The sequence below is a fragment of the Schistocerca serialis genome, chromosome 3 (assembly GCF_023864345.2).
Source record: "Schistocerca serialis cubense isolate TAMUIC-IGC-003099 chromosome 3, iqSchSeri2.2, whole genome shotgun sequence".
In the NCBI taxonomy this organism is placed as follows: domain Eukaryota; kingdom Metazoa; phylum Arthropoda; class Insecta; order Orthoptera; family Acrididae; genus Schistocerca; species Schistocerca serialis.
This window is the reverse complement of record NC_064640.1, coordinates 343,279,304-343,304,946: the sequence shown is the minus strand read 5'-3', so window position 1 is coordinate 343,304,946 and position 25,643 is coordinate 343,279,304. Positions and strand designations below refer to the sequence as shown.

The 25,643-nt window shown below is 38.0% G+C and overlaps 1 protein-coding gene across 1 annotated transcript in view; it reads left to right on the top strand.

The window, feature by feature from the left end:
• Positions 1 to 25,643, top strand: part of LOC126470152 (sorting nexin-7-like) — a 144,413-nt gene that overhangs the window by 101,179 nt on the left and 17,591 nt on the right. The window contains exons 8-9 of the mRNA XM_050097770.1: positions 13,306 to 13,455; positions 16,915 to 17,049. Of these exons, the coding sequence (XP_049953727.1) occupies positions 13,306 to 13,455; positions 16,915 to 17,049 (285 nt within the window). The remainder of the gene's footprint in view (positions 1 to 13,305; positions 13,456 to 16,914; positions 17,050 to 25,643) is intronic.

Genomic DNA, 25,643 nt, shown 5'->3' with positions numbered 1-25,643 from the left:
CCACTAATAGGGCTAATCCCCCTTTTAGTGTGATTAATTGGTTCAGGACAGAACTAATGAAGCCTCGGACAAGCGCTGTCATGGTCGGGGACGACGCTTGAACCCTATGCCCGTCCACAATGGTAACGACACTGCTAGCCACACGGAAAATGATTTAAACCCAAATAGAGGTGTTTTGCAGGATATGCTTCCTGCAACCACTCTAGAAGGAAAACAAAGACAAAGGATGAGATGGTCAGATGAAGTTAAGACACCTCATGTTCTGTTACTACCAAGCAACAAACTTAGGAACCAACACAACTGGATACAGATCACAAGTAGACACAACATTTATTACCAGATACCCAGAATTAAAATTTTTAACAGAACGACGACTAGCTGATCAGATCCGTGTAACAATAAAAAAATAACATGATACCCCAGTCAGAATTAGAAAACATCAAACAACATGTACAACAGATACTGGAACAAAATAATGTGCAATCAGAAGAAGAAGAAAATACAGTAATTGACTCAAACATCCCAGAGCAAACAAACAAAGAACACCACACATCAATTAAACAATCAGAGGAAAACGAAATCTTAAGACAGCCACCAGAACAAGCACAAATAGAACATGAAGTGACACACATGTTAGATATAGAAGAAAAATTTCAGCTAACATATATAGAATACAAAGACACAAATACAGACATTAGACCATTCTTGCATAGACCACCAAATAACCCACAAGTCGAAACAACAACAACAACTACTATCAACACAATCATACACAACAAAATAAATGAAAATACAACTATGGAAGAGTTACAACTACTGGTTTATATAGGAGCACTCACTACACTAAATATACACACTAGGCAGAGATCAGAACAAATCAACACACAGAAGAAACCCACAAAACCAGCATGGCAACACAGGCTACAGATCAGAATAGAAAAACTGAGAAAAGACATCGGACAGCTGACACAATTTATAAGAAATGAAATGTCAGAAAAAAAAAAAACGAAAAAGCTCTCACAACATGAAGTGATAGAGCAATTAGATGAAAAGAAGCAGAAATTACAAGCATTGGCCAAACGACTTGGAAGATACAAAAAAAGTGAAAATAGAAGGAAACAAAACCAAACATTCAACACAAACCAAAAGAAATTTTATCAGACAATAGATAACACGTTAAAATAGACAATCCACCAAACATAACAGCCATGGAACATTTCTGGAGCAACATATGGTCAAACCCGGTACAACATAACAGGCACGCACGGTGGATACAAGCAGAAACAGACACATACAAGATGATACCACAAATAGCTGAAGTGATAATTTTGCAACATGAAGTCACTCGAGCAATTAATTATATGCACAATTGGAAAGCCCCTGGAAAAGATAAAATAGCAAATTTCTGGCTAAAGAAGTTCACCTCACACATTCACATCTAACTAAATTATTTAACAGTTACATTGCAGACCCATACACATTCCCTGATACACTTACACTTGGAATAACTTATCTGAAACCTAAAGATCAAGCAGACACAGCAAACCCGGCAAAATATCGCCCCATAACATGCCTACCAACAATATACAAAATATTAACTTCAGTCATTACACAGACATTAATGACACATACATCACAGAACAAAATTATAAATGAAGAACAAAAAGGCTGTTGCAAAGGAGCACGAGGATGTAAAGAGCAACTGATAATAGATGCAGAGGTGACATATCAAGGTAAAACTAAACAAAGGTCACTACACTACGCATACAATGATTACCGAAAAGCTTTTGATAGTGTACCCCACTCATGGTTACTACAAATATTGGAAATATACAATAGATCCCAAATTGATACAGTTCCTGAACATTGTGATGAAAAATTGGAAAACCACACTTCATATCCAAACAAATTCAAATAATATCACATCATAGCCAATACAGATTAAGCGTGGAATATACCAAGGAGACTCATTAAGTCCTTTCTGTTTCTGCCTTGCTCTGAACCCCCTATCCAACATGCTAAATAATACAAATTATGGATACAATATAATAGAAGGAAACATTCCACGTGGGAAAAATTATATATAAAAACAAAGATGAGGTGACTTACCGAACAAAAGCGCTGGCAGGTCGATAGACACACAAACAAACACAAACATACACACAAAATTCAAGCTTTCGCAACAAACTGTTGCCTCATCAGGAAAGAGGGAAGGAGAGGGGAAGACGAAAGGAAGTGGGTTTTAAGGGAGAGGGTAAGGAGTCATTCCAATCCCGGGAGCAGAAAGACTTACCTTAGGGGGAAAAAAGGACAGGTATACACTCGCACACACGCACATATCCATCCACACATACAGACACAAGCAGACATATTTAAAGACAAAGAGTTTTCAACTTTGTCTTTAAATATGTCTGCTTGTGTCTGTATGTGTGGATGGATATGTGCGTGTGTGCGAGTGTATACCTGTCCTTTTTTCCCCCTAAGGTAAGTCTTTCCGCTCCCGGGATTGGAATGACTCCTTACCCTCTCCCTTAAAACCCACTTCCTTTCGTCTTCCCCTCTCCTTCCCTCTTTCCTGATGAGGCAACAGTTTGTTGCGAAAGCTTGAATTTTGTGTGTATATTTGTGTTTGTTTGTGTGTCTATCGACCTGCCAGCGCTTTTGTTCGGTAAGTCACCTCATCTTTGTTTTTATATATAAATTATGGATACAATATTATTGGAACATACCCACACAAAATCACACATTTTCTATACATGGATGATCTAAAACTACTGGCAGCAACAAATCAACAACTCAATCAATTACTAAAGATAACAGAAGTATTCAGCAATCATATAAATATGGCTTTTGGAACAGACAAATGTAAGAAAAATAGCATAGTCAAGGGAAAACACAGTAAACAAGAAGGTTACATATTGGATAACCACAGTGACTGCATAAAAGTGATGGAAAAAACAGATGCCTATAAATATCTAAGATACAGACAAAAAATAGGAATAGATAATACAAATGTTAAAGAAGAACTAAAAGAAAAATATAGACAAAGACTAACAAAAATACTGAAAACAGAATTGACAGCAAGAAATGAGACAAAAGCTATAAATACTTATGCTATACCAATATTGACCTACTCATTTGGAGTGGTGAAATGGAGTAACACAGACCTTTTTCTTTTTTGGTCATCAGTCTACTGACTGGTTTGATGCGGCCCGCCACGAATTCCTTTCCTGTGCTAACCTCTTCATCTCAGAGTAGCACTTGCAACCTATGTCCTCAATTATTTGCTTGACGTATTCCAATCTCTGCCTTCCTCTACAGTTTTTGCCCTCTACAGCTCCCTCTAGTACCATGGAAGTCATTCCCTCATGTCTTAGCAGATGCCCTATCATCCTGTCCCTTCTCCTTATCAGTGTTTTCCACATATTCCTTTCCTCTCCGATTCTGCGTAGAACCTCCTTATTCCTTACCTTATCAGTCCACCTAATTTTCAACATTCGTCTATAGCACCACATCTCAAACGCTTCGATTCTCTTCTGTTCTGGTTTTCCCACAGTCCATGTTTCACTACCATACAATGCTGTACTCCAGACGTACATTCTCAGAAATTTCTTCCTCAAATTAAGGCCGGTATTTGATATTAGTAGACTTCTCTTGGCCAGAAATGCCTTTTTTGCCATAGTGAGTCTGCTTTTGATGTCCTCCTTGCTCTGTCCGTCATTGGTTATTTTACTGCCTAGGTAGCAGAATTCCTTAACTTCATTGACTTCATGACCATCAATCCTGATGTTAAGTTTCTCGCTGTTCTCATTTGTACTACTTCTCATTACCTTCGTCTTTCTCCGATTTACTCTCAAACCATACTGTGTACTCATTAGACTGTTCATTCCTTTCAGCAGATCATTTAATTCTTCTTCACTTTCACTCAGGATAGCAATGTCATCAGCGAATCGTATCATTGATATCCTTTCACCTTGTATTTTAATTCCACTCCTGAACCTTTCTTTTATTTCCATCATTGCTTCCTCGATGTACAGATTGAAGAGTAGGGGCGAAAGGCTACAGCCTTGTCTTACACCCTTCTTAATACGAGTACTTCGTTCTTGAGCGTCCACTCTTATTATTCCCTCTTGGTTGTTGTACATATTGTATATGACCCATCTCTCCCTATAGCTTACCCCTACTTTTTTCAGAATCTCGAACAGCTTGCACCATTTTATATTGTCGAACACTTTTTCCGGGTCGACAAATCCTATGAAAGTGTCTTGATTTTTCTTTAGCCTTGCTTCCATTATTAGCCGTAACGTCAGAATTGCCTCTCTCGTCCCTTTACTTTTCCTAAAGCCAAACTGATCGTCACCTAGCGCATTCTCAATTTTCTTTTCCAGTCTTCTGTATATTATTCTTGTAAGCAGCTTTGATGCATGAGCTGTTAAGCTGATTGTGCGATAATTCTCGCACTTGTCAGCTCTTGCCGTCTTCGGAATTGTGTGGTTGATGCTTTTCCAAAAATCAGATGGTATATCGCCAGACTCATATATTCTACACACCAACGTGAATAGTTTTGTTGCCACTTCCCCAAATGATTTTAGAAATTCTGATGGAATGTTATCTATCCCTTCTGCCTTATTTGACCGTAAGTCCTCCAAAGCTCTTTTAAATTCTGATTCTAATACTGGATCCCCTATCTCTTCTAAATCGACTCCTGTTTCTTCTTCTATACATCAGACAAATCTTCACCCTCATAGAGGCTTTCAATGTATTTTTACCACCTATCTGCTCTCTCCTCTGCATTTAACAGTGGAATTCCCATTGCACTCTTAATGTTACCACTGTTGCTTTTAATGTCACCAAAGTTTGTTTTGACTTTCCTGTATGTCGAGTCTGTCCTTCCGACAATCATATCTTTTTCGATGTCTTCACATTTTTCCTGCAGCCATTTCGTCTTAGCTTCCCTGCACTTCCTATTTATTTCATTCCTCAGCGACTTGTATTTGTGTATTCCTGATTTTCCTGGAACATGTTTGTACTTCCTCCTTTCATCAATCAACTGAAGTATTTCTTCTGTTACCCATGGTTTCTTCGCAGCTACCTTCTTTGTACCTATGTTTTCCTTCCCAACTTCTGTGATGGCCCATTTTAGAGATGTCCATTCCTCTTCAACTGTACTGCCTACTGCGCTATTCCTTATTGCTGTGTCTATAGCGTTAGAGAACTTCAAACATATCTCGTCATTCCTTAGTACTTCCATATCCCACTTCTTTGCGTATTGATTCTTCCTGACTAATGTCTTGAACTTCAGCCTACTCTTCATCACTACTATATTGTGATCTGAGTCTATATCTGCTCCTGGGTACGCCTTACAATCCAGTATCTGATTTTGGAATCTCTGTCTGACCATGATGTAATCTAATTGAAATCTTCCCATATCTCCCGGCCTTTTCCAAGTATACCTCCTCCTCTTGTGATTCTTGAACAGGGTATTCGCTATTACTAACTGAAACTTGTTGCAGAACTCAATTAGTCTTTCTCCTCTTTCATTCCTTGTTCCAAGCCCATATTCTCCTGTAACCTTTTCTTTTACTCCTTCCCCTACAACTGCATTCCAGTCGCCCATGACTATTAGATTTTCGTCCCCCTTTACATACTGCATTACCTTTTCAATATCCTCATACACTTTCTCTATCTGTTCATCTTCAGCTTGCGACGTCGGCATATATACCTGGACTATCGTTGTCGGTGTTGGTCTGCTGTCGATTCTGATTAGAACAACCTGGTCACCTAACTGTTCACAGTAACACACCCTCTGCCCTACCTTCCTATTCATAACGAATCCTACACCTGTTATACCATTTTCTGCTGCTGTTGATATTACCCGATACTCATCTGACCAGAAATCCTTGTCTTCCTTCCACTTCACTTCACTGACCCCTACTATATCTAGATTGAGCCTTTGCATTTCCCTTTTCAGATTTTCTAGTTTCCCTACCACGTTCAAGCTTCTGACATTCCACGCCCCGACTCGTAGAACGTTATCCTTTCGTTGATTAACAATCTTTTTCTCATGGTAACCTCCCCCTTGGCAGTCCCCTCCCAGAGATCCGAATGGGGGACTATTCCGGAATCTTTTGCCAATGGAGAGATCATCATGACACTTCTTCAATTACAGGCCACATGTCCTGTGGATACACGTTACGTGTCTTTAATGCAGTGGTTTCCATTGCCTTCTGCATCCTCATGTCGTTGATCATTGCTGATTTTTCCGCCTTTAGGGACAATTTCCCACCCCTAGGACAAGAGAGTGCCCTGAATCTCTATCCGCTCCTCCGCCCTCTTTGACGAGGCCGTTGGCAGAATGAGGCTGACTTCTTATGCCGGAAGTCTTCAGCCGCCAATGCTGATTATTTATCAAAATTTAGGCAGTGGTGGGTATCAAACCCGGGACCGAAGACGTTCTGATTATGAATCAAAGATGTTACCCCTAGAAGCACTCAATACACTTACACGATCACAATGCCACAAATATAGAATACATCACATACATTCAACTACAGACAGATTCACAGTAAGCAGAAAGGAAGGAGGAAGGGGATTTATAGACATAAAAAACCTACATTATGGGCAGGTAGACAATTTAAGAAAATTCTTTCTAGAACAAGCAGAAACGAGCAAAATACACAAAGCAATCACTCATATAAATACATCGGCTACACCACTGCAATTTCATAACCACTGCTACAACCCTTTAGATCACATAACATCAACAGATACAAAGAAAGTAAATTGGAAAAAGAAAACACTGCATGGCAAGCACCCGTATCATGTAACACAGCCACACATCGATCAAGACTCATCCAACACATGGCTAAGAAAAGGCAATATATACAGTGAGACGGAAGGATTCATGATTGCAATACAGGATCAAACAATAAACACCATATATTACAGCAAGCATATTATTAAAGATCCCAGTACCACAACAGATAAATGCAGACTTTGCAAACAACAAATAGAAACAGTAGATCACATCACAAGCGGATGTACAATACTAGCAAATATAGAATACCCCAGAAGACATGACAATGTAGCAAAAAAATACATTAACTACTTGCCATACAACATAAACTAATAAAACAACACGTTCCCACATACAAGTATGCACCACAAAATGTACTGGAGAATGATGAATACAAATTATACTGGAACAGAACCATTATAACAGATAAAACACCACCACATAACAAACCTGACATCATACTCACCAATAAAAAGAAGAAATTAACACAACTAATGGAAATATCCATACCCAATACAACAAATATACAGAAGAAAACAGGAGAAAAAATTGAAAAATACATCCAACTGGCTGAGGAAGTCAAGGACATGTGGCATCAGGATAAAGTTGACATTATACCAATTATACTATAAACTACAGGAGTCATACCACACAATATCCACCAGTACATCAACGCAATACAGCTACATCCAAACGTATATATACAACTACAGAAATCTGTAATTATTGATACATGTTCAATTACATGAAAGTTTCTAAATGCAACGTAACATATACCGTACAGTTAAAAGGAAGTCACGCTTGATCAAGGTCTGTGTCACTTTCCATTTTTAACCAGACCTAAGGTCTGAGAAAGGAAAGAAGATAATAATAATATTTGTTGTTGTTGTTGTTACTCGAGATTGATGGAAACTGTTTTTCTTCTAAATGTTTTGTGGTGCCTGGTTTGACTAAGAAGATTACTTTGTGGATGGATTTCTTGCATATTGTTAAGAATAAGATTTTAGATTTTGATGCTGGAGGATATAAGAAAACAATGATTGTAAAGGGAATTAACAAGGAGTAAATAAAAGCACACTTGCAGAGAAAAAGTTAAGGAAATGACATGTTCAATAGAGCAGATAAAAAAATAAATAAGATGAAAGGCAACATTTGTCTGAAGAACAGAGATCAGAGCTATTTTAACTGTTGCGCAAACATCAGAATTCGTGTTCTAATAAACCTGGGCAGGTGACTAACTTTGAGTCACTGAGTGATAACCCATGATGTAATAAAAGTAAAACATTTTTCTGTTGTTGTGGCAAATAAGGAAACAGTCATGGCCAGAATTCAAAAGATGTTGCATTGGAAATAATAGAGCTAGGCAGGAGTTAGTGTCACATTCCAGTGGTAATTTTTTAAAAAGAAAAATGGATCAGTGAGGATTTTATTGAATACTAGAATAAAACAAACTGGTGTAAGAGATGCATTGGCTAACTTATTGATGAGTGTGTGTGTTGCCCACAGTTTGACTTTCTGTAGAGAAGCTGTCCATGCCTTTTGGCACCATATTGTTTGACTAATTATGGTTAAAACAAGGAGTGTGGTTTGAGAATGGGTGTGTCAACCTGAAACCAGTAACCCCTGCAGAAAAGATTGTATATCCATGCAACTTACAGGGACAGAATAAAAAAAAGTTACCAAATTTCTTCGTCACCATAAATATTTATTTATGGACTTTACCTGCTTACTCTGTATGGGAAAGGAATACTCTGTGTTGTGAATAGTGCCATAACCAAAAGGTAATAAAAACAATACCACTCATGTTTGTCTTGTTTGTCCATTCATGGCGAGCAGAGTGCAGTCTCTTTATGAAGTTGACAACATAATGTCACAAAGACGCTACTTGGACCAGGTTTTGCTGGGTAGAATACTAGTCTGCCTGGAAGCAGACTAGACACGTACTGAAGTCTCAGTATCCTTGGATGTGCCAGCAAGTGTCATTTCAAGGCTTTGGCAACAGTCTCGAGACACCGGAGAAGTTCGTCATAGGACTGTACAAGGTCGATGAAGAATAATCACGCCACAGCAGGACCAATAATTGGTCGTAACTGTCCAATGAAACTGGAGTACACATGCAGGAGAATTGGCTGCAGAGTGTGCAGATGCCTCAGAAGTTGCTGTTTCCTGACAAACTGTGTATCAGAGGCTCAGAATGGCAACACTGTTTGCCATATGTCCATCCTGCTCAATGCTGGACAGTTTTGGACCTGAGTATTGTGGAGTTGGCAGCATCAAAATTGGGCAATGAGTGAATGGAGGAATGTACTCTTCACTGATTAATCCTGCTTCAGTTTGCAAAATGATTCTTGTCACACGTTAGTCTGAACAGAACATGGTAGCTGATACAACCCAAGGAACATTTGGGAAAGAGACTGGTTTGGTGGTGATGGTGTGAGGAGGCATCATGTTAAATGGCGTATCTTTGTTGGTGGTCAAAGGAATACCGTAAACGCTCAGATACAGAGGTAAGGTACTGGTACCACATGTTAGCAGTTTCAGAGGTGTGTTTTGTCCAGACTTCCTCTTTATGGATGATAGGGAGGCATGTGGCAACTCATCAGCCTCCACCAAGGACACTTCCAGACTTGCGCATCATTCTTGCTGAGGAATGGGTTCTACTACCAAGATAGCTCTTGAACCATGTCATAGAGAGCATGCCACACAGTTATGCAGCATGTGTGGCTGTTAGCAGTAACCATATCCACTCTTAACAGCTTCTTTTGTTGCAGAAGAGATTTCCCAATTGTGTTGTTGTCTCACAAATTTGTATCTTAGCTATCAGAACTTTCCTAACGTTGTGTTTTGGACGCTGCTGTTTGCCAAATGTCTTGTGATTAAGCTGTAGGTTGTTAAGTAATCCTTTGGACATCCTGAAGACAGTATGTCCTCTTTTTTGTGATTATGCTTACCTTTTTGGACACATACTTCTTCTGATGGCTCCATTTTATGGTGTCCTCATTAAATGCCCAAAGAACAAAATACATCTCCTGGTATTTTTTAGCTATGCATTTTGTGATATTATTCTTTCTTTCTCGAGTAGTCTGTCTATTTTGCTGTGTTGTTTTGAAATCAGTATCATTTGCGTGTGCTATTTATTTATTTATTACTATTTGTGTTTTAAATTTCTGGCTGTTGCATGGCACCTTTTATTTGCTTGTATTCATGGTGATATATATCATGGTTTAATCTGTTATGTCTTATAAGTTTTGGTTGAGAATTATTTTATTTCTCTTCAGTATTTAAATTTCTTTACACTGATAGAACTTTTTAAGCTTATTCTGATGCCAATTTTCTGTACTATTTTCTATAGTGATTTAACTTGTTGTTGAGTTTCCTGAATGTTTTTGTAGAGCAAAGTCATCAACAAATATCAAGTGATTTAAAGTTATGTTGACTTTGGATTTTCCCATTTTACTATTCTGTGAGTTAACCCTCTTATTAAGTAGTCCAACACACAATAAAACACTATTCCAACAAATAACAGAACACCAGAGGTGAAGAACAGTCTCCAACTTAAAACTGTTTTTATGAGGCAAGGACCAGCAAAACTTAAACCTGTTTTTATGAGGCAAGGACAAGCAAATCCTACTCTGAACTTATCTTCACATTTTCCAAAATTTCTTGAGATTTGAAATATTGAAGATCAGTGGACACAATCATACATCTTCTATAATCTACAATGGTAAATCAAAGAGGCTCATTTGATAGACTGTAATATGCCGTGGCTAACTTTAAAGCGATGATTTGCTGTGCACAGCTTCTCCAGGGTCTGAAACCTTCCAGTTATTAACTTACATCTTCTCCTGTTGTTTAAACCTATTATATAAAATTCTGTAGAAAATCTTTTATGTGCAGTACCTCTGTAGTTATGTGGAACACTCTTATCTCCTTTTTGTGTGGAATGGGTGGATTAAAGTCATGGTCCAATGTTAAAGGAATTTTTCTGTTGTTCATATTTTGTATGGTGCCATGTGGTTTCCAGCACCTTGAGAGTTGCTTCCAGAATTTGGGCTGGTGGCAGAATTTTTTTGTTAAGGTAATTTTGAAAAGTTTCTGGGTTCTTCACAGTTCAAAATTTTCTTGAACGCTTCTGCAGTGATTTTGGCCCTTTCATTATTGCTGTGCACAATTATTCTTCCTTACTTTTTGGCACTAATGAGGGGGATTTGTAGTTTTTTGTTGGTTTCCAGAGATTTTGAAATAGCTTCTGGAATTGCACAAATTAAGTATTCTGTTTTACAGAAGCACAGTGACTGATTTCTAGATCTGAGGTAGAATATATAGTGAAAAAGCCTTAGGAAAAGGTTTTGTGGTTGATTCCTTCTGTTCAGCGGATCACAGCATTCTGATATTGTCTCGTGATTTGTCTGATAATTTTGGTGAATTTTTTTCTGAAATTTTTGAGAATGATGACATTTTCTACCATTTTGCAGAATTGAAATTTTAACCATGTCTGCTGTCTTTGTTCATGAAATTTGTCACATTTTGAAGTTCATCAGCCATCTCTGATGTTTTAAGGGGGCTAAATTTTCAGCAGTTGTTAGGAAATTGGTATCAGTTTTTCTAAATTGTTTGTTAATTTTATGGTTCAGGTTATTTCTTGATAATTGTCATTTCTGATTAATTGGTGAGAGTTGTAAGTCTTGTTTTCTTCATTAGTATTCTATTTCTTCATCCTTAGAAGTGTGAATTTGATTTTGCTTTAGACTATGTCTATTCCTTTTAGCACTTGGTTTTAGGTCTGTCTGGCCTTCATGTGTAGTATGTAGACTTTGAGATGTTGTGTTGTCTGCAGAGTTTGACAAGTGTATGGCCATTCCTATTGATATGTTAGCATAGAACTAATTTCCCAGTTATGTCTCAGTATTTTTTCTTTTTTTATCTTCATAGTTGGGCACTGAAGTCCACTGATGAGATCTTAATATCATTTTTATTTATGTGGGTTATTGTGCACTTGAGGAGATCACAAAAGTTTTCCCTCATCTTTCCTGGTATTCAATAAGGCTAGAAGTTGAAGTAATGAATTAAAATTTGTCCAAGGCTGGGACATGAATCTGGGTCTCCTGTTTACTAGACAGATGTCCTATCCACTACACCATCGTGGCATTGTACCTAACATAGCTGCATGGACTGCTCTAGTCCAGTGGCCTCCCCAACACAAACTTCAATTCACAACTGTTTCCAGGGGTCTTGGATATTGCAATATAATTACATCAGATCAATAGATGATCTACACCTGAGGTACATGCAAGATTTCCCCATTATGTACAAAACTGGGGTACTATTCCAATATTGGAGAGCCTTGGCAATACTGATAATATAAAAAGGGGAAAATCAAGATTGTGTTGGGGAGGGCTTTGGACTAGGGTATTCTGTGCAGCTGTGTTAGCCACAGTGCCCAAGGTGGTGGTGTGGATAGCACATCTGCCTAGTAAGCAGGAGATGCGGTTTAAAGTCTTGGCCTTGGCTCAAATTGTAATTCATTACTTCAGCTTTTACCCTTATTGAAGATAAAGTTGAGACTCAGCATGTCTACAGGAAAATATAATTACATCAAATCAATAGATTTCCTGCTATTATAAAATTTTTCTCTTTGGTATGTTCATTGGCCCATATGATGATATAGATTTTGTTTATTGTTTCTTAAGTTCAGTTTGCAATGCTTGGTGAGATGGCTTGAGTATTGATTATACAATGTGCTACTTTTAAATTTACTATAAAATCCATTTCAAATCAGGGGAATTTTTTGTGACCTTCTGTTGAGATTTTCTATTGTTATATATATATATAACACACACACACACACACACACACACACACACACACACACACACACACACACACACACACACCCTTACCAGAGTGTGCATGCACACATACAGGCACATCTCTCCCGTGTACCTCAATGATTATTGTTATTACAAATGATTCTGATCTATACTTGAAAATCAGGTGCCACCAAAAATGTAATACTTATGTTATAGATGTGTGTCTGAACATTCTCTTCCGGTATATAGACAAAGCTTTCTGAACTGGTTGTAAAGAATGTTTTGTAGAATTTATCACTTCCAAAACTGTAAATGTTCAGATTTATTGTAAATTTATTTACCAGGACACTAGTGAATGAAGGTTTCCTGTAAAGTTTTTGGCTACTGCTATATGCACCTGACACAACATGATTTAAGAGTTTGATTTGCTGTATGACCAACATCTGTAATTTATATTTAGTGTATTTACACTTAAAATATAGGTTTAGGTAAGCAATAAAAGAATGTTTATAGCTACTGCCTTTCTATCTGGCACATCCAATACGTCTTGAATTCCATATTTCACCTTTCTTAGGCATCGCAGTTCCAGAGAATATGCATTGTCCTGTTAATTGTACATTCAGCTGTATCTAAAGATTTTACTGTTCTCTTCTTATTGTGAAAACCATAGTTTCATAAGAAATCGTTTTGCCTTAACAGCTGATGGCTATGGAGCAACAGGTTCCAATGAATTCTGGAGGGAACTTCAGTCTTGGAGGAGGCTCACTGTGGAGAAGTTCTGGTGAAGCAAGAGAGGAAAAAATACAAAAATTAGGTGCTTCTATACCACAACTAATCAAGCAAGTAGAGGTAAGTTAATAGATATCTGAATGATCTTTTAAACTAAATAAAAATTTTCCTTAAGTTGGTTTGTATATTTTTATTTATAAACATTGCATGAATTTTCACTCTGAGTGTGAATTGTTTTGAAACCTTGTAGCAAACTGAAACAGTGTGTATGACTAATTTCAGAACCTTGCCTTTCACAGGCAATGCTGCTTCTGACTGAGTTATACAAGCACAGCTGATGACCAGCCCTAACACTTCTACCAGTATCTTTCTACTGTCTTCCTGCCAGTACCTCTCTGCTAGCTTTTGTACTTCACAGGAGTTGCCCTGTGTACCTTGTAGAACTCCTTCAGGAGTGCTAGTCCTGAAAGATATGCAGGAGAACTTTGGAAGTAGTTTTGTGAGTAGGAAAGAGATACTGAGAGAAATGAAGCTGTGATGGTGGATCACGAGTTGTGCTTGGATAGCTCAGGTGGTATGAGCAATGTTATTGATTTGAGTCCTGGTCTGTAACACAGTTTTCATGTGGCAGGAAGTTTCATAGTCCTCTTGGAGGTTGAAACATTTTTTGTACAGTTGAAAGAAGTTGTGTTCAATAGTATGATACCCAAACAGGGTGGATGTTATGGACAGACAGTGGTGGCTACTTAAAAACAGTTCTAGTATAAATTGATAGTCTTGTAATGAAACAAAGCATAAATAGGTATGGTGATTCTCAACAAAGTTAATTAAAGAATGTGATTCTGAGCTAAGTAACATATTAGGCTATCTGTGTAACCAGTCGTTTATCAGTGGAATATTTCCTGAATGGCTGAAATATGCTGAAGTTAAGCCACTGTTTCAGAAGGCAGATAAAGAAATAGCATCAAATTTCCGTCCAATTTCACTGTTACCAGCATTCTCAAAAATTTTCGAAAAAGTAATGTACAGTCGTCTTTATAAACATCTTATCTCAAATAACATACTGTCAAAGTCACAGTTTGGATTTCTAAAAGGTTCTGATATTGAGAAGGCTATCTACACTTACAGTGAAAATGTGCTTAATTAATTAGACAAAAAATTGCAGGCAACTGGTACATTTTGTGATCTGTCAAAGGCATTTGACTGTGCAAATCACAATATCCTTTTAAGTAAATTAGAATATTATAGTGTAACAGGAAGTGCTGCAAAATGGTTCAAATCTTATATCTTGGCAGGAAACAAAGGGTGTTACTGGGAAAGAGACATGTATCAAGCTATCGGGCATCATCCAACCGGGAACTAATTACATGTGGGGTCCCACAAGGTTCCAATTTGGGGCCCTTACCTTTTCTTGTGTATATCAATGACCTTTCATCAGTAACATTACCAGATGCCAATTTTGTTTTGTTTGCCGATGATACAAACATTGCAATAAATAGCAAATCAAGTGTAGTCTTAGAAAGATCAGCCAATTAAATATTTGTGGACATTAATCACTGGTTCCTAGCCAATTCTTTGTCACTAAACTTTGAAAAAACACACTACATGCAGTTCAGAACTTGTAAGGGGTGTCCCACGAGTATGTGTCTAACATACAATGACAAGAAGATAGAAGAGGTGGACAGTGTTAAATTCTTGGGATTACAGCTTGATAATAAATTCAACTGGGAGAAGCACACCACAGAACTGCTGAAGCGTCTTAACAAATCTCTGTTTGCAATGCGAATTTTGTCAGACATAGGGGATATAAAAATGATAAAGCCGGCAAACTATGCTTACTTTCATTCCATAATGTCATATGGTATTATTTTTTGGGGTAATTCATCAAGCCAAGCTAAAGTTTTCTGGGCACAAAAACGTGAAGTAAGAGTTATATGTGGTGTGAACTCAAGAACATCCTGCAGAAGCCTGTTTAGGGAACTAGGGATACTAACTACTGCTTCCCAATATATTTATTCCTTAATGAAATTTGTCATTAAAAATATATCACTTTTTCAAACCAACAGCTCAATTCATGGAATCAATACTAGAAATAAGAATAATCTTCACAAGGATTTAAAGTCACTTAGTCTTGTACAAAAAGGTGTGCATTATTCAGGAACACACATTTTCAATAACTTGCCAGCAGCCATAAAAAGCTTAACAACCAATGAAATTCAGTTTAAGAGAAGCCTAAAGGATTTATTGGTGGCCAACTCCTTCTACTCCATTGATGAATTTCTTAGTAAAACCAACTGATTTGTATATAAGTACAATATAACTTCTGCACCATTTCAGTGCAGTAATGTGTTCATTGTAAATAAGTATTATAGTAGTTGTATTACATGTTTATTACCCTATAAATAAATAAAAAACTTTTTTTATTTTAAATTCAGTGCATTAGTATTTGTAAAATGACTCATATAGTGTTCATTAAAAAATGACGATCATTCCACTTGGGACCTGTGGAATGGTACATCAGCTTATTTGTTTTAGTTGTAAATATTTGTCATGTATTGTTGTTTTTCTGACATGTTCCACATCCTGGAGGACGTCCTCACTACGGATCAATTGGAATGAAAGTAAATCTAATCTAAATCTAATCTGGGCTTAGCAGAACTTGGTAATCTACCTTGCAGACTGTAGAATGTAAGACATGTAAACAGATATATAAGTGTAACACTAGTAGTAAGAACAACTTGTTTGTAAGTGAAAGATATGTCTGACTAAAACAACAAATGTGTTTTATTAATACTATTAACTTACATTGGTAAAGGAATCATTAATATTGAAGTCTTTTTTTGTATTAAATATGAGGGAGAGCTGAAATGTAATGCCTCCAAATTTTTATGTGAAAACCCATAAAACTTTTTAAACAAAACAAATGTTACTGACATTCTACATCTCTGTTCTTCATGTCTACATATTTGCAGCCCTCCACCACTAGAAGCATCTGAATTATAGCATGTAACAAAGTGGTGTTAAACATAACTGCATTGGTGCATGAGAAATAGTCTGCTGTAATAGAGTTTAGAGTTCTAAGAGTTCATCTGCACTCGAGTGCTGTGACATATGCAACAATCCATTTCCTTTGGTTCACTGTCACTAATCACCATCCCTACAGTCCCAAATTGGCCCCATCTCATTTTCATCTGTTTCCAGAACTTTAAGACCGTTTTTGAGGATTAACTTTGAAAGTGACGAAGTGGTGGAAGCAGAGCGGAGGTTGCGGGGCCATCAACAAAGCCAAAGCCAAAAGTGTGTGGGTCCGTCAAAAAAGTCAGACAACCTGCAGTGACGATATCAACAAACTGGTCTCTCATTGGGAGAAATGTGCTCATTGCCAGGGTGACTGTATTGAGAAATAAATATGTAGACATGAAGAATGAGGATGCGGAATGTCAATAATGTTTGTTTGTTGAAATATCTTTAAGAATTGTCAAATAAAGAATTTGGAGACATTACTTTTCAGTATGCCTTCATCATTTTAGTTTAACTGAAGAGAATTTGCTAACCAATTAAAATACCTACACTGTTTAGGAAAATCAAGACAAAGTTGAATGTGCAAATGAAGATCTGAGAGCTGATTTGGAGCGTTGGAACCACGAGAAAAAAGAAGATCTGAAGAAAATATTTCTTGCACTTGCAAATCAGCAGATTAAATATTATGAGCAGGTATTAATAGATTTTTTGAAGTTGATTTATGACTTCATTTCATCAGGAGCCTGAAAGTTGGAGTGAACTTTTTTTTTTTTAAAGAACAAGTGTCTTTGTGTATATCAGTTGAGTCTGTGTGAATTATTGTGTGTGAAATAGTTCCCTTTGGTTACATTTATGATATTTAAGACTTAACAGATCTACTAATGTTTGGCTATAGCAAAGTGTGACTTAATATCTTCATAAATGTGTGTAATTTATTTGCATTTTCTATTTTCTATCCATGACTGATGGACATGGCCATTGTATGTTTTACTTGTTGCTATGGATTTTTCTTGAGTTTGCTATAAACAGTGGTTGATGTTCACTCATTATTGCACTTTGTTACATTCTGGCAATATGTGCAGTGTTCCTGAATGTAACAGAACTTAAAAATATTTAAGAATTGAAATGCTTAATTATTCCTTACACAATGTCAATAACAATATCCTGTTGTTGACTTGTTGTTGTCGTGGTTTGCAACCCAGAGACTGGTTTGATGCAGCTCTCCATGCTACTATATCCTGTGCATGCTTCATCGCCCAGTACATACTGCAACCTACATCCTTCTGAATTTGCTTAGTATTCATCTCTTGGTCTCCCTCTACGATTTTTACCCTCCACACCGCCCTCCAGTACTAAATTGGTGATCCCTTGATACCTCAGAACATGTCCTACCAATCGATTCCTTCTTCTAATCAAGTTGTGCCACAAATTTCTCTTCTTCCCAATTCTCTTCAATACCCCCTCATTAGTTATGTGATCTACCGCTCTAATCTTCAGCATTCTTCTGTAGCACCACATTTCGAAAGATTCTATTCTCTTCTTGTCCAAACTATTTATTGTCCATGTTTTACTTCCATACATGGCTACAGTCCATACAAATACTTTCAGAAACGACTCCCTGACACTTAAATCTATACTCGATGTTAACAAATTTCTCTTCTTCAGAAACGCTTTCCTTGCCATTGCCAGTCAACATGTTATATCCTCTCTACTTCGACCATCATCAGTTATTTTGCTCCCCAAATAGCAAAACTCCTTTACTACTTTAAGTGTCTCATTTCCTAATCTAATTCCCTCAGCATCACCCGACTTAATTTGACTACATTCCATTATCCTTGTTTTGCTTTTGTTAATGTTCATCTTAAACCCTCCTTTCAAGACACTGTCCATTCCGTTCAGCTGCTCTTCCAGGTCCCTTGGTGTCTCTGACAGAATTACAATGTCATTGCCAAACCTCAAAGTTTTTATTTCTTCTCCATGGATTTTAATACCTACTCCAAATTTTTCTTTTGTCTCCTTTACTGCTCGCTCAGTATAAAGATTGAGTAACAACGGGGGTAGGCTACAACCCTGTCTCACTCCCTTCCCAACCACTGCTTCCCCTTCATGCCCCTCGACTCTTACAACTGCCATCGGGTTTCTGTACAAATTGTAAATAGCCCTTGGCTCCCTGTATTTTATTCCTGCCACCTTCAGAATTTGAAAGAGAGTATTCCAGTCAACATTGTCAAAAGCTTTCTCTAAGTCTACAAATACTAGAAATGTAGGTTTGCCTTTCCTTAATCTATCTTCTAAGATAAGTCATAGGGTCAGTATTGCCTAATGTGTTCCAACATTTCTACGGAATCCAAACTGATCTTCCCCGAGTTCGACTTCTACCAGTTTTTCCATTCGTTTATAAAGAATTTGTGTTATTATTTTGCAGCTGTGACTTATTAAACTGATAGTTCTGTAATTTTCACATCTGTCAACACCTGCTTTCTTTGGGATTGGAATTATTATGTTCTTCTTGAAGCCTGAGGGTATTTCACCTGTCTCATACAGCTTGCTCACCAGATGGTAGAGTTTTGTCAGGGCTGGCTCTCCCAAGGCTATAAGTAGTTCTAATGGAATGTTGTCTACTCTCGGGGCCTTGTTTCGACTTAGATCTTTCAGTGCTCTGTCAAACTCTTCATGCGGTATCATATCTCCCATTTCATTTTCATCTGCATCTTCTTCCTTTTCCATAATTTTGTCCTCAAGTACATCGCCCATATGTAGACCCTCTATATACTCCTTCCACCTTTCCGCTTTCCCTTCTTTGCTTAGAAGTGGGTTTCCATCTGAGCTCTTGATATTCATACAAGTGGTTCTCTTTTCTCCAAACGTGTCTTCAGTATTCCATGTAGGCAGTATCTATCTTACCCCTAGTGAGATAAGCCTCTACATCCTTACATTTGTCCTCTAGCCATCCCTGCTTAGCCATTTTGCACTTCCTGTCCATCTCATATTTGAGACGTTTGTATTCCTTTTTGCCCACTTCTTTTACTGCAATTTTATATTTTCTCCTTTCGCCAATTAAATTTAATATATCTTCTGTTACCCAAGGATTTCTACTAACCCTCGTCTTTTTACCTACTTGATCCTCTGCTGTCTTCACTACTTCATCCCTCAAAGCTACCCATTCTTCTTCTACTGTATTTCTTTCCCCATTCCTGTCAATCGTTTCCTTATGCTCTCCCTGAAACTCTGTACAATCTCTGGTTTAGTCAGTTTATCCAGGTCCCACTTCCTTAAATTCCCACCTTTTTGTAGTTTCTTCAGTTTTAATCTACAGGTCATAACCAACAGATTGTGGTCAGAGTCCACATCTGCCCGTGGAAATGTCTTAAAATTTAAAATCTGGTTCCTAAATCTCTGTCTTACCATTATATAATCTATTTGAAACCTTCCACTATCTCCAGGGTTCTTCCATGTATACAACCTTCTTTCATGTTTCTTGAACCAAGTGTTAGCTATGATTAAGTTATTCTCTGTGCAAAATTCTACCAGATGGCTTCCTCTTTCATTTCTTACCCCCAATCCATATTCACTTATGTTTCCTTCTCATCCTTTCCCTACTATCGAATTCCAGTCATCCATGACTATTAAATTTTCGTCTCCCTTCACTATCTGTATCTCATCATACATTTCATCAATCTCTTCATCTGCATAGCTAGTTGGCATATAAACTTGTACTACTGTGGTAGGCATGGGCTTTGTGTCTATCTTGGCCACAATAATGCATTTGCTATGGTGTTGGCAGTAGCTTACCCACACTGCTATTTTTTTATTCATTATTAAACCTACTCCAGCATTACCCCTATTTAATTTTGTATTTATAACCCTGTATTAACCTGACCAGAAGTCTTGTTCCTCGTGCCACCGAACTTCAATAATTGCCACTATATCTAACATTAACCTATCCATTTCCCTTCTTAAATTTTCTAACCTACATGTCCAATTAAGGGATCTGACATTCCACTCTCCGATCCGCAGAATGCCAGTTTTCTTTCTCCTGATGACGACGACGTCCTGAGTAGTCCCCGCCCGGAGATCCAAATGGGGGACTATTTTACCTCCGGAATATTTTACCTCCGGAATATTTTACCCAAGAGGACGCCATCATCATTTAACCATGCAGTAAAGCTGCATGCCCTCAGGAAAAATTACAGCTGTAGTTTCCCCTTGCTTTCAGCCGTTCGCAGTACCAGCACAGCAAGGCCATTTTGGTTAGTGTTACAAGGCCAGATCAGTCAGTCATCCAGACTGTTGCCCCGGCAACTACTGAAAAAGGGTGCTGCCACTCTTCAGGAACCACACGTTTGTCTTGCCTCTCAACAGATACTCCTCCGTTGGGGTTGCACCTACGGTACGGCTATCTGTATCATTGAGGCACGCAAGCACGCAATGGCAAAGTCCATTGTTCATTGGGGGGGAGGAAACCTATAAAACATGAAATTGCTGAACATTTTGTTTGGCCATATTTCCATATTCAGTTGACTCCTGATTGTTGTAAGAAGGGGAGGAGACTCACACTAAGTATAAATTCATGTTGACTGCATGGCCTTAATCAGAAAAATAATTAGCTCTGCTCATGAAACCCTGTTTAATTACTTAAGGCCCCCCCTCAAGGTTTGACTTCCATATTTTTTCTTAATTTTGCACTGTGTGTAACCCACCCACTGAGTGCAAAGATCCTGTGCACCCCTTATTGTTATGGATTTATGCATGCAGCTGACAACTGATGCACGAGCTGAAAACTCCCCATGGATGCTGCCTGTACCAAACACATGCAGAATATTCACTGCAAAGTTGATACCCATACTTAGACCCTCGCAACAAGTTGTAAAATCCTTGTGTGCAGCAACCACACGAGTTTCCTACAAAAATAGATATGTGCTATCCTGGTAACATTCTGTCTTTAACATATTACATCTTGTAATAGTATTTCTTTGATTAGCTACATAAATCATGTTTCATTTTACAAAATCTTCATATAATGTTAAACAGCCAAATAGTGTTATGTGAAACATACAACATGGCTCATCATAAGTGCAGACTTGGCATATTTAACACCAACTTTGCATTATATATTTCTGAGTGGGAAGTAATCAAACAATGGAAACTCCAAGCAGGAATATCAACAATATAGGGAAAGACAGATTGCTACTTACCATAAAGAAGACACTTCAAGTTGTTGACAGGCACAATTAAGACACTTACATAAAGCTTTTGGCCACAGCCTTCATCAGTAAAAGACACACACACACACACACACACACACACACACACACACACACACACAAGCGCCAACTCCAGTGTCTGTGGTGCGAGATGCTGGAATTGGCGGTCGTGTGTACGTGAGGTGTGCTTGCATGTGTGTCTGCCTCTTTACTGATGAATGCTGTGGCCGAAAGCCTTATGTATAAGTGTATTTTAACTGTGCCTGTGTGCAACTCGACATGTCTTTTTTACAGTAAGTAGCAATCTGTCAGTAGAAAGTAATAATTACAAATATTATTAAAGATAATTTTTTTTTTGTCATGACTTGGGAGATGCAAATGAACCATGACTTTGATTAAACTTCCAGGCAGATTAAAACTGTGTGCCCGACCGAGACTCAAACTCGGGACCTTTGCCTTTCGCGGGCAAGTGCTCTACCATCTGAGCTACCGAAGCACGACTCACGCCCGGTCCTCACAGCTTTACTTCTGCCAGTATCTCGTCTCCAAATGTCAGGCACACAGTTTTAATCTGCCAGGAAGTTTCATATCAGCGCACACTCCGCTGCAGAGTGAAAATCTCATTCTGGAAACATCCCCCAGGCTGTGACTAAGCCATGTCTCCGCTATACCCTTTCTTTCAGGAGTGCTAGTTCTGCAAGGTTCGCAGGAGAGCTTCTGTAAAGTTTGGAAGGTAGGAGACGAGATACTGGCAGAAGTAAAGCTGTGAGGACCAGGCGTGAGTCGTGCTTCGGTAGCTCAGATGGTAGAGCACTTGCCCGCGAAAGGCAAAGGTCCCGAGTTCGAGTCTCGGTCGGGCACACAGTTTTAATCTGCCAGGAAGTTTCATATCGGCGCACACTCCGCTGCAGAGTGAAAATCTCATTCATGACTTCGATGTTTGTTTGAAGTGGGTTTGATGTTATTGAAACATTTTTCTGCACATTAGTTGTTGACATTCATTTTCTCCCAAAATGATTTTTTAAAAGATCACCTAGAAAATACACATCACAAAGAAATTGTTTTATAGAACCTACAATATCTGAGTGCATATACATGTGAATACATAGGGAACATGTGACTGAGCAATTATGAAGTTGGTGCACTTTTCGTGTGCATATAACTTCTTTAGAAACACCAAAAAGTCCTAGAAACATAAGCTTTCTAATTACAAAACCTTTCTAATTATGCTTTCAGTTATAACAAAAGAATACATTTTAGGAAACTAGAATTTTGAATCTTCATAATGAAAGTTTTTGTTTTTTAAATAAATTTTGAATTTGCTATTGAAAACTCTAGTTTTTGTGGGTTTCTTTACTTTATAATTTTCAATAAGTTTCATCTAATAACATGTTTTTCACTGAAGCTAATTCTTATTTCAATCGGGTAACAAGCTTTTCAATAGTAAATTTCAGTCCAAAACATTCTTAAATTTTAAATTTCTACAATTTAGGAAATTTGTGCATTACTCATTTACTGTTCAACAGATTGTATAGGACTAAACCAAAATGTGAAACAAACTATTAAATAAATCTATCTCTTTGTTTGTAAGAAACTCTTCGGAGGAGATGACGAACTACTTCTTGTGACCGTGTGCATGCATGGGGGGGGTGTGTGTGTGTGTGTGTGTGTGTGTGTGTGTGTGTGTGTGTGTGTGTGTGTGTGTGTGTGTGTGTGTGTGTGTGTGTGTGGGTGGGTGGGTGGGTGGGTGGGTGCGCGCGCGTGCGCATGCACATACTTCACTTCCACATTTCACTTGTTCACTTATCCTACAGCCATGACACTGGCTATGTTGGGTGCTTGGGAACCTAAACTGGATGCAGTGTACCTGAACACTGAGCTAGTTTTTTGGAAGTACGGCTCATATTGCAAATGTGATCAGCCAACTGGTGGTGGTGGTGGCTTCTGTTGTTGTTTTTATTCATCCGTTTTATTTGTCTATGGATAACATTTACAAGTTACTGGACATATCATGGTATCACAAAGTTTGACTAGAATGGGACCTACTTACTGTAGGAACAATCCCATAATTCGCTTAAAATGATAGAAGAAAGTCATAGGAAACTTAAATCAGTACATGTGGATGGAGATCGGATTCTCCAGCCTTCCAGATATAAGGCCAGTCTCTTAGCAGCAGCACGATCTTGTTCAGTTTATTCCAAGTACATTGCTGTTTTATTTTCATGTTCTTGCAAAGCATTTAACCACTGTACACCAGTTCACAAAAGCAGTTGGGTCTCCTATCAGTAACATAACCTACAGCTGCCCCTATCAAAATGTAACTCCACCGAGTGAGGTGGCGCAGTGGTTAGCACACAGGACTCACATTCGGAGTATGGTGATTCAAACCTGTGTCCAGCCATCCTGATTTAGGTTTTCCATGATTTCCCTAAATTATGTAAGGCAAATTCTGGGATGGTCCCTTTTGAAGGGGCACTGCAGATTCCCTTCCCCAACCTTTTGTAAGTCGATAGAACTGATGACCTTGCTGTTTGGTCCCCTCCCCTGAATCAACCAACCAACTAAAATGTAACTTAGAACTGCCCATTTTTGGGCTGTGGTTGGCTGAAGCTTTCCCTCTCTTGCAGGTATTGCTCATGGCTGCCATACAGGAAGGCTGTGACTGTTATCTCTCAGAAATACAGTGTGAGGGCTCTCTAAAAAATTTACAAGCTGTGTCACAATTCCCAAAAATTTAGCACACCAAACCATATTAAAAATGAAGCATGCTGGAGAGATTTGTAACACTTTAAAGGTGAGGACCTCCAAATATGAGATAATAGCTTCATTGCATGTTTGATGTTTCAATTATGAACTTGACATTTAATGTTTCCAGTGTGTGCTCAGTTCATGGCTTTCATGAGTGACAAAACTGAGATGTTTCGGTGATGTCACAGGTCCTGTGCTGTGATGGGCTGAGAGAAGGAAACTGAGCAGTTATAACATACTGTAATTGATGGTTTTTTTGTGTTTTTTTCTTGCATATTAAAAATATGCAGGTTTAACTGATAGACCACATCAAAGAACTTTCCAAAATGTATCATTTTGTGTGGTTTCTTGTGCTAAAGCGTAAGGAAAGATGATGTTGGCTAAGCATATTGCTTGATATTACAGTTTTTAAGACTCTAGGTGTAATGCAGTTATTGACAATAAAATAATACTCACAGAAACTTGGGTACAATACACTCACAAAAAGAAACCTGCAAATAATGCATTTTATCCCACAAATTCCATTAACAGGCAAGAAAATTGTTAGCATCTGAAGATAATGGCACATGTTTCATGCAATTATTTGCTCTTGCCAGTTAGTGACACACATGTTCCCATATTCTGCTGCAATCTAGTGAGTTACAAGCGTAACATGCCTTTCGTCCTGTGGACTGCCAATGCCAGAAACAAAAATCTGTAACTTTGTCAAGACATTGATTAATGACGCATAAAACATGAGAGATTCAGAGATGAAGATTTGAGAGTGAAGGTTCAGCCACCCTTTTGATTCCCTTTTAAGCAGCAGAATGTGAAAATCATGTGGAGATTGGTGAGACACCTATAGGCTCTACAAACAGAGCCTTCAGGAAGCCCATAAGAACTGTCCTTAATGGAAGCCATGCTCCCATACGTCTATTACACGGAGTTAAATAGCATTTCAGGTACAACCTTCAGACTAGCTACTACCCATTCAAAAAAAATTTACTCTATTTAACCGTTCCAAAAATGTCACTGTTATTTAAATCTCTGAGAAATTTTCAGAAACATGTCCTGCTAATATGAATTCTGTAATACATTTTTGAGAAATATGTTTTATTTTGTATTTTGGTGTGGCTCCACCTGAGAGCCTTCAACTGCAGTCAGCTCCTGCTCCCTTCATACAATTCACTGTTTTGCTTTATGTGTGATGTGTGACACAACACCTGGTTCTTGATAGGACAAATCACAGACAAAATTAAATATCCTTGTTCTTATAATTTTTGTATATGTGGTAGAATAATTTTCCAACTCGTGGAAAGGTACTCTGTTTAGTACCCTCTGTAGAACAGGGAGAGG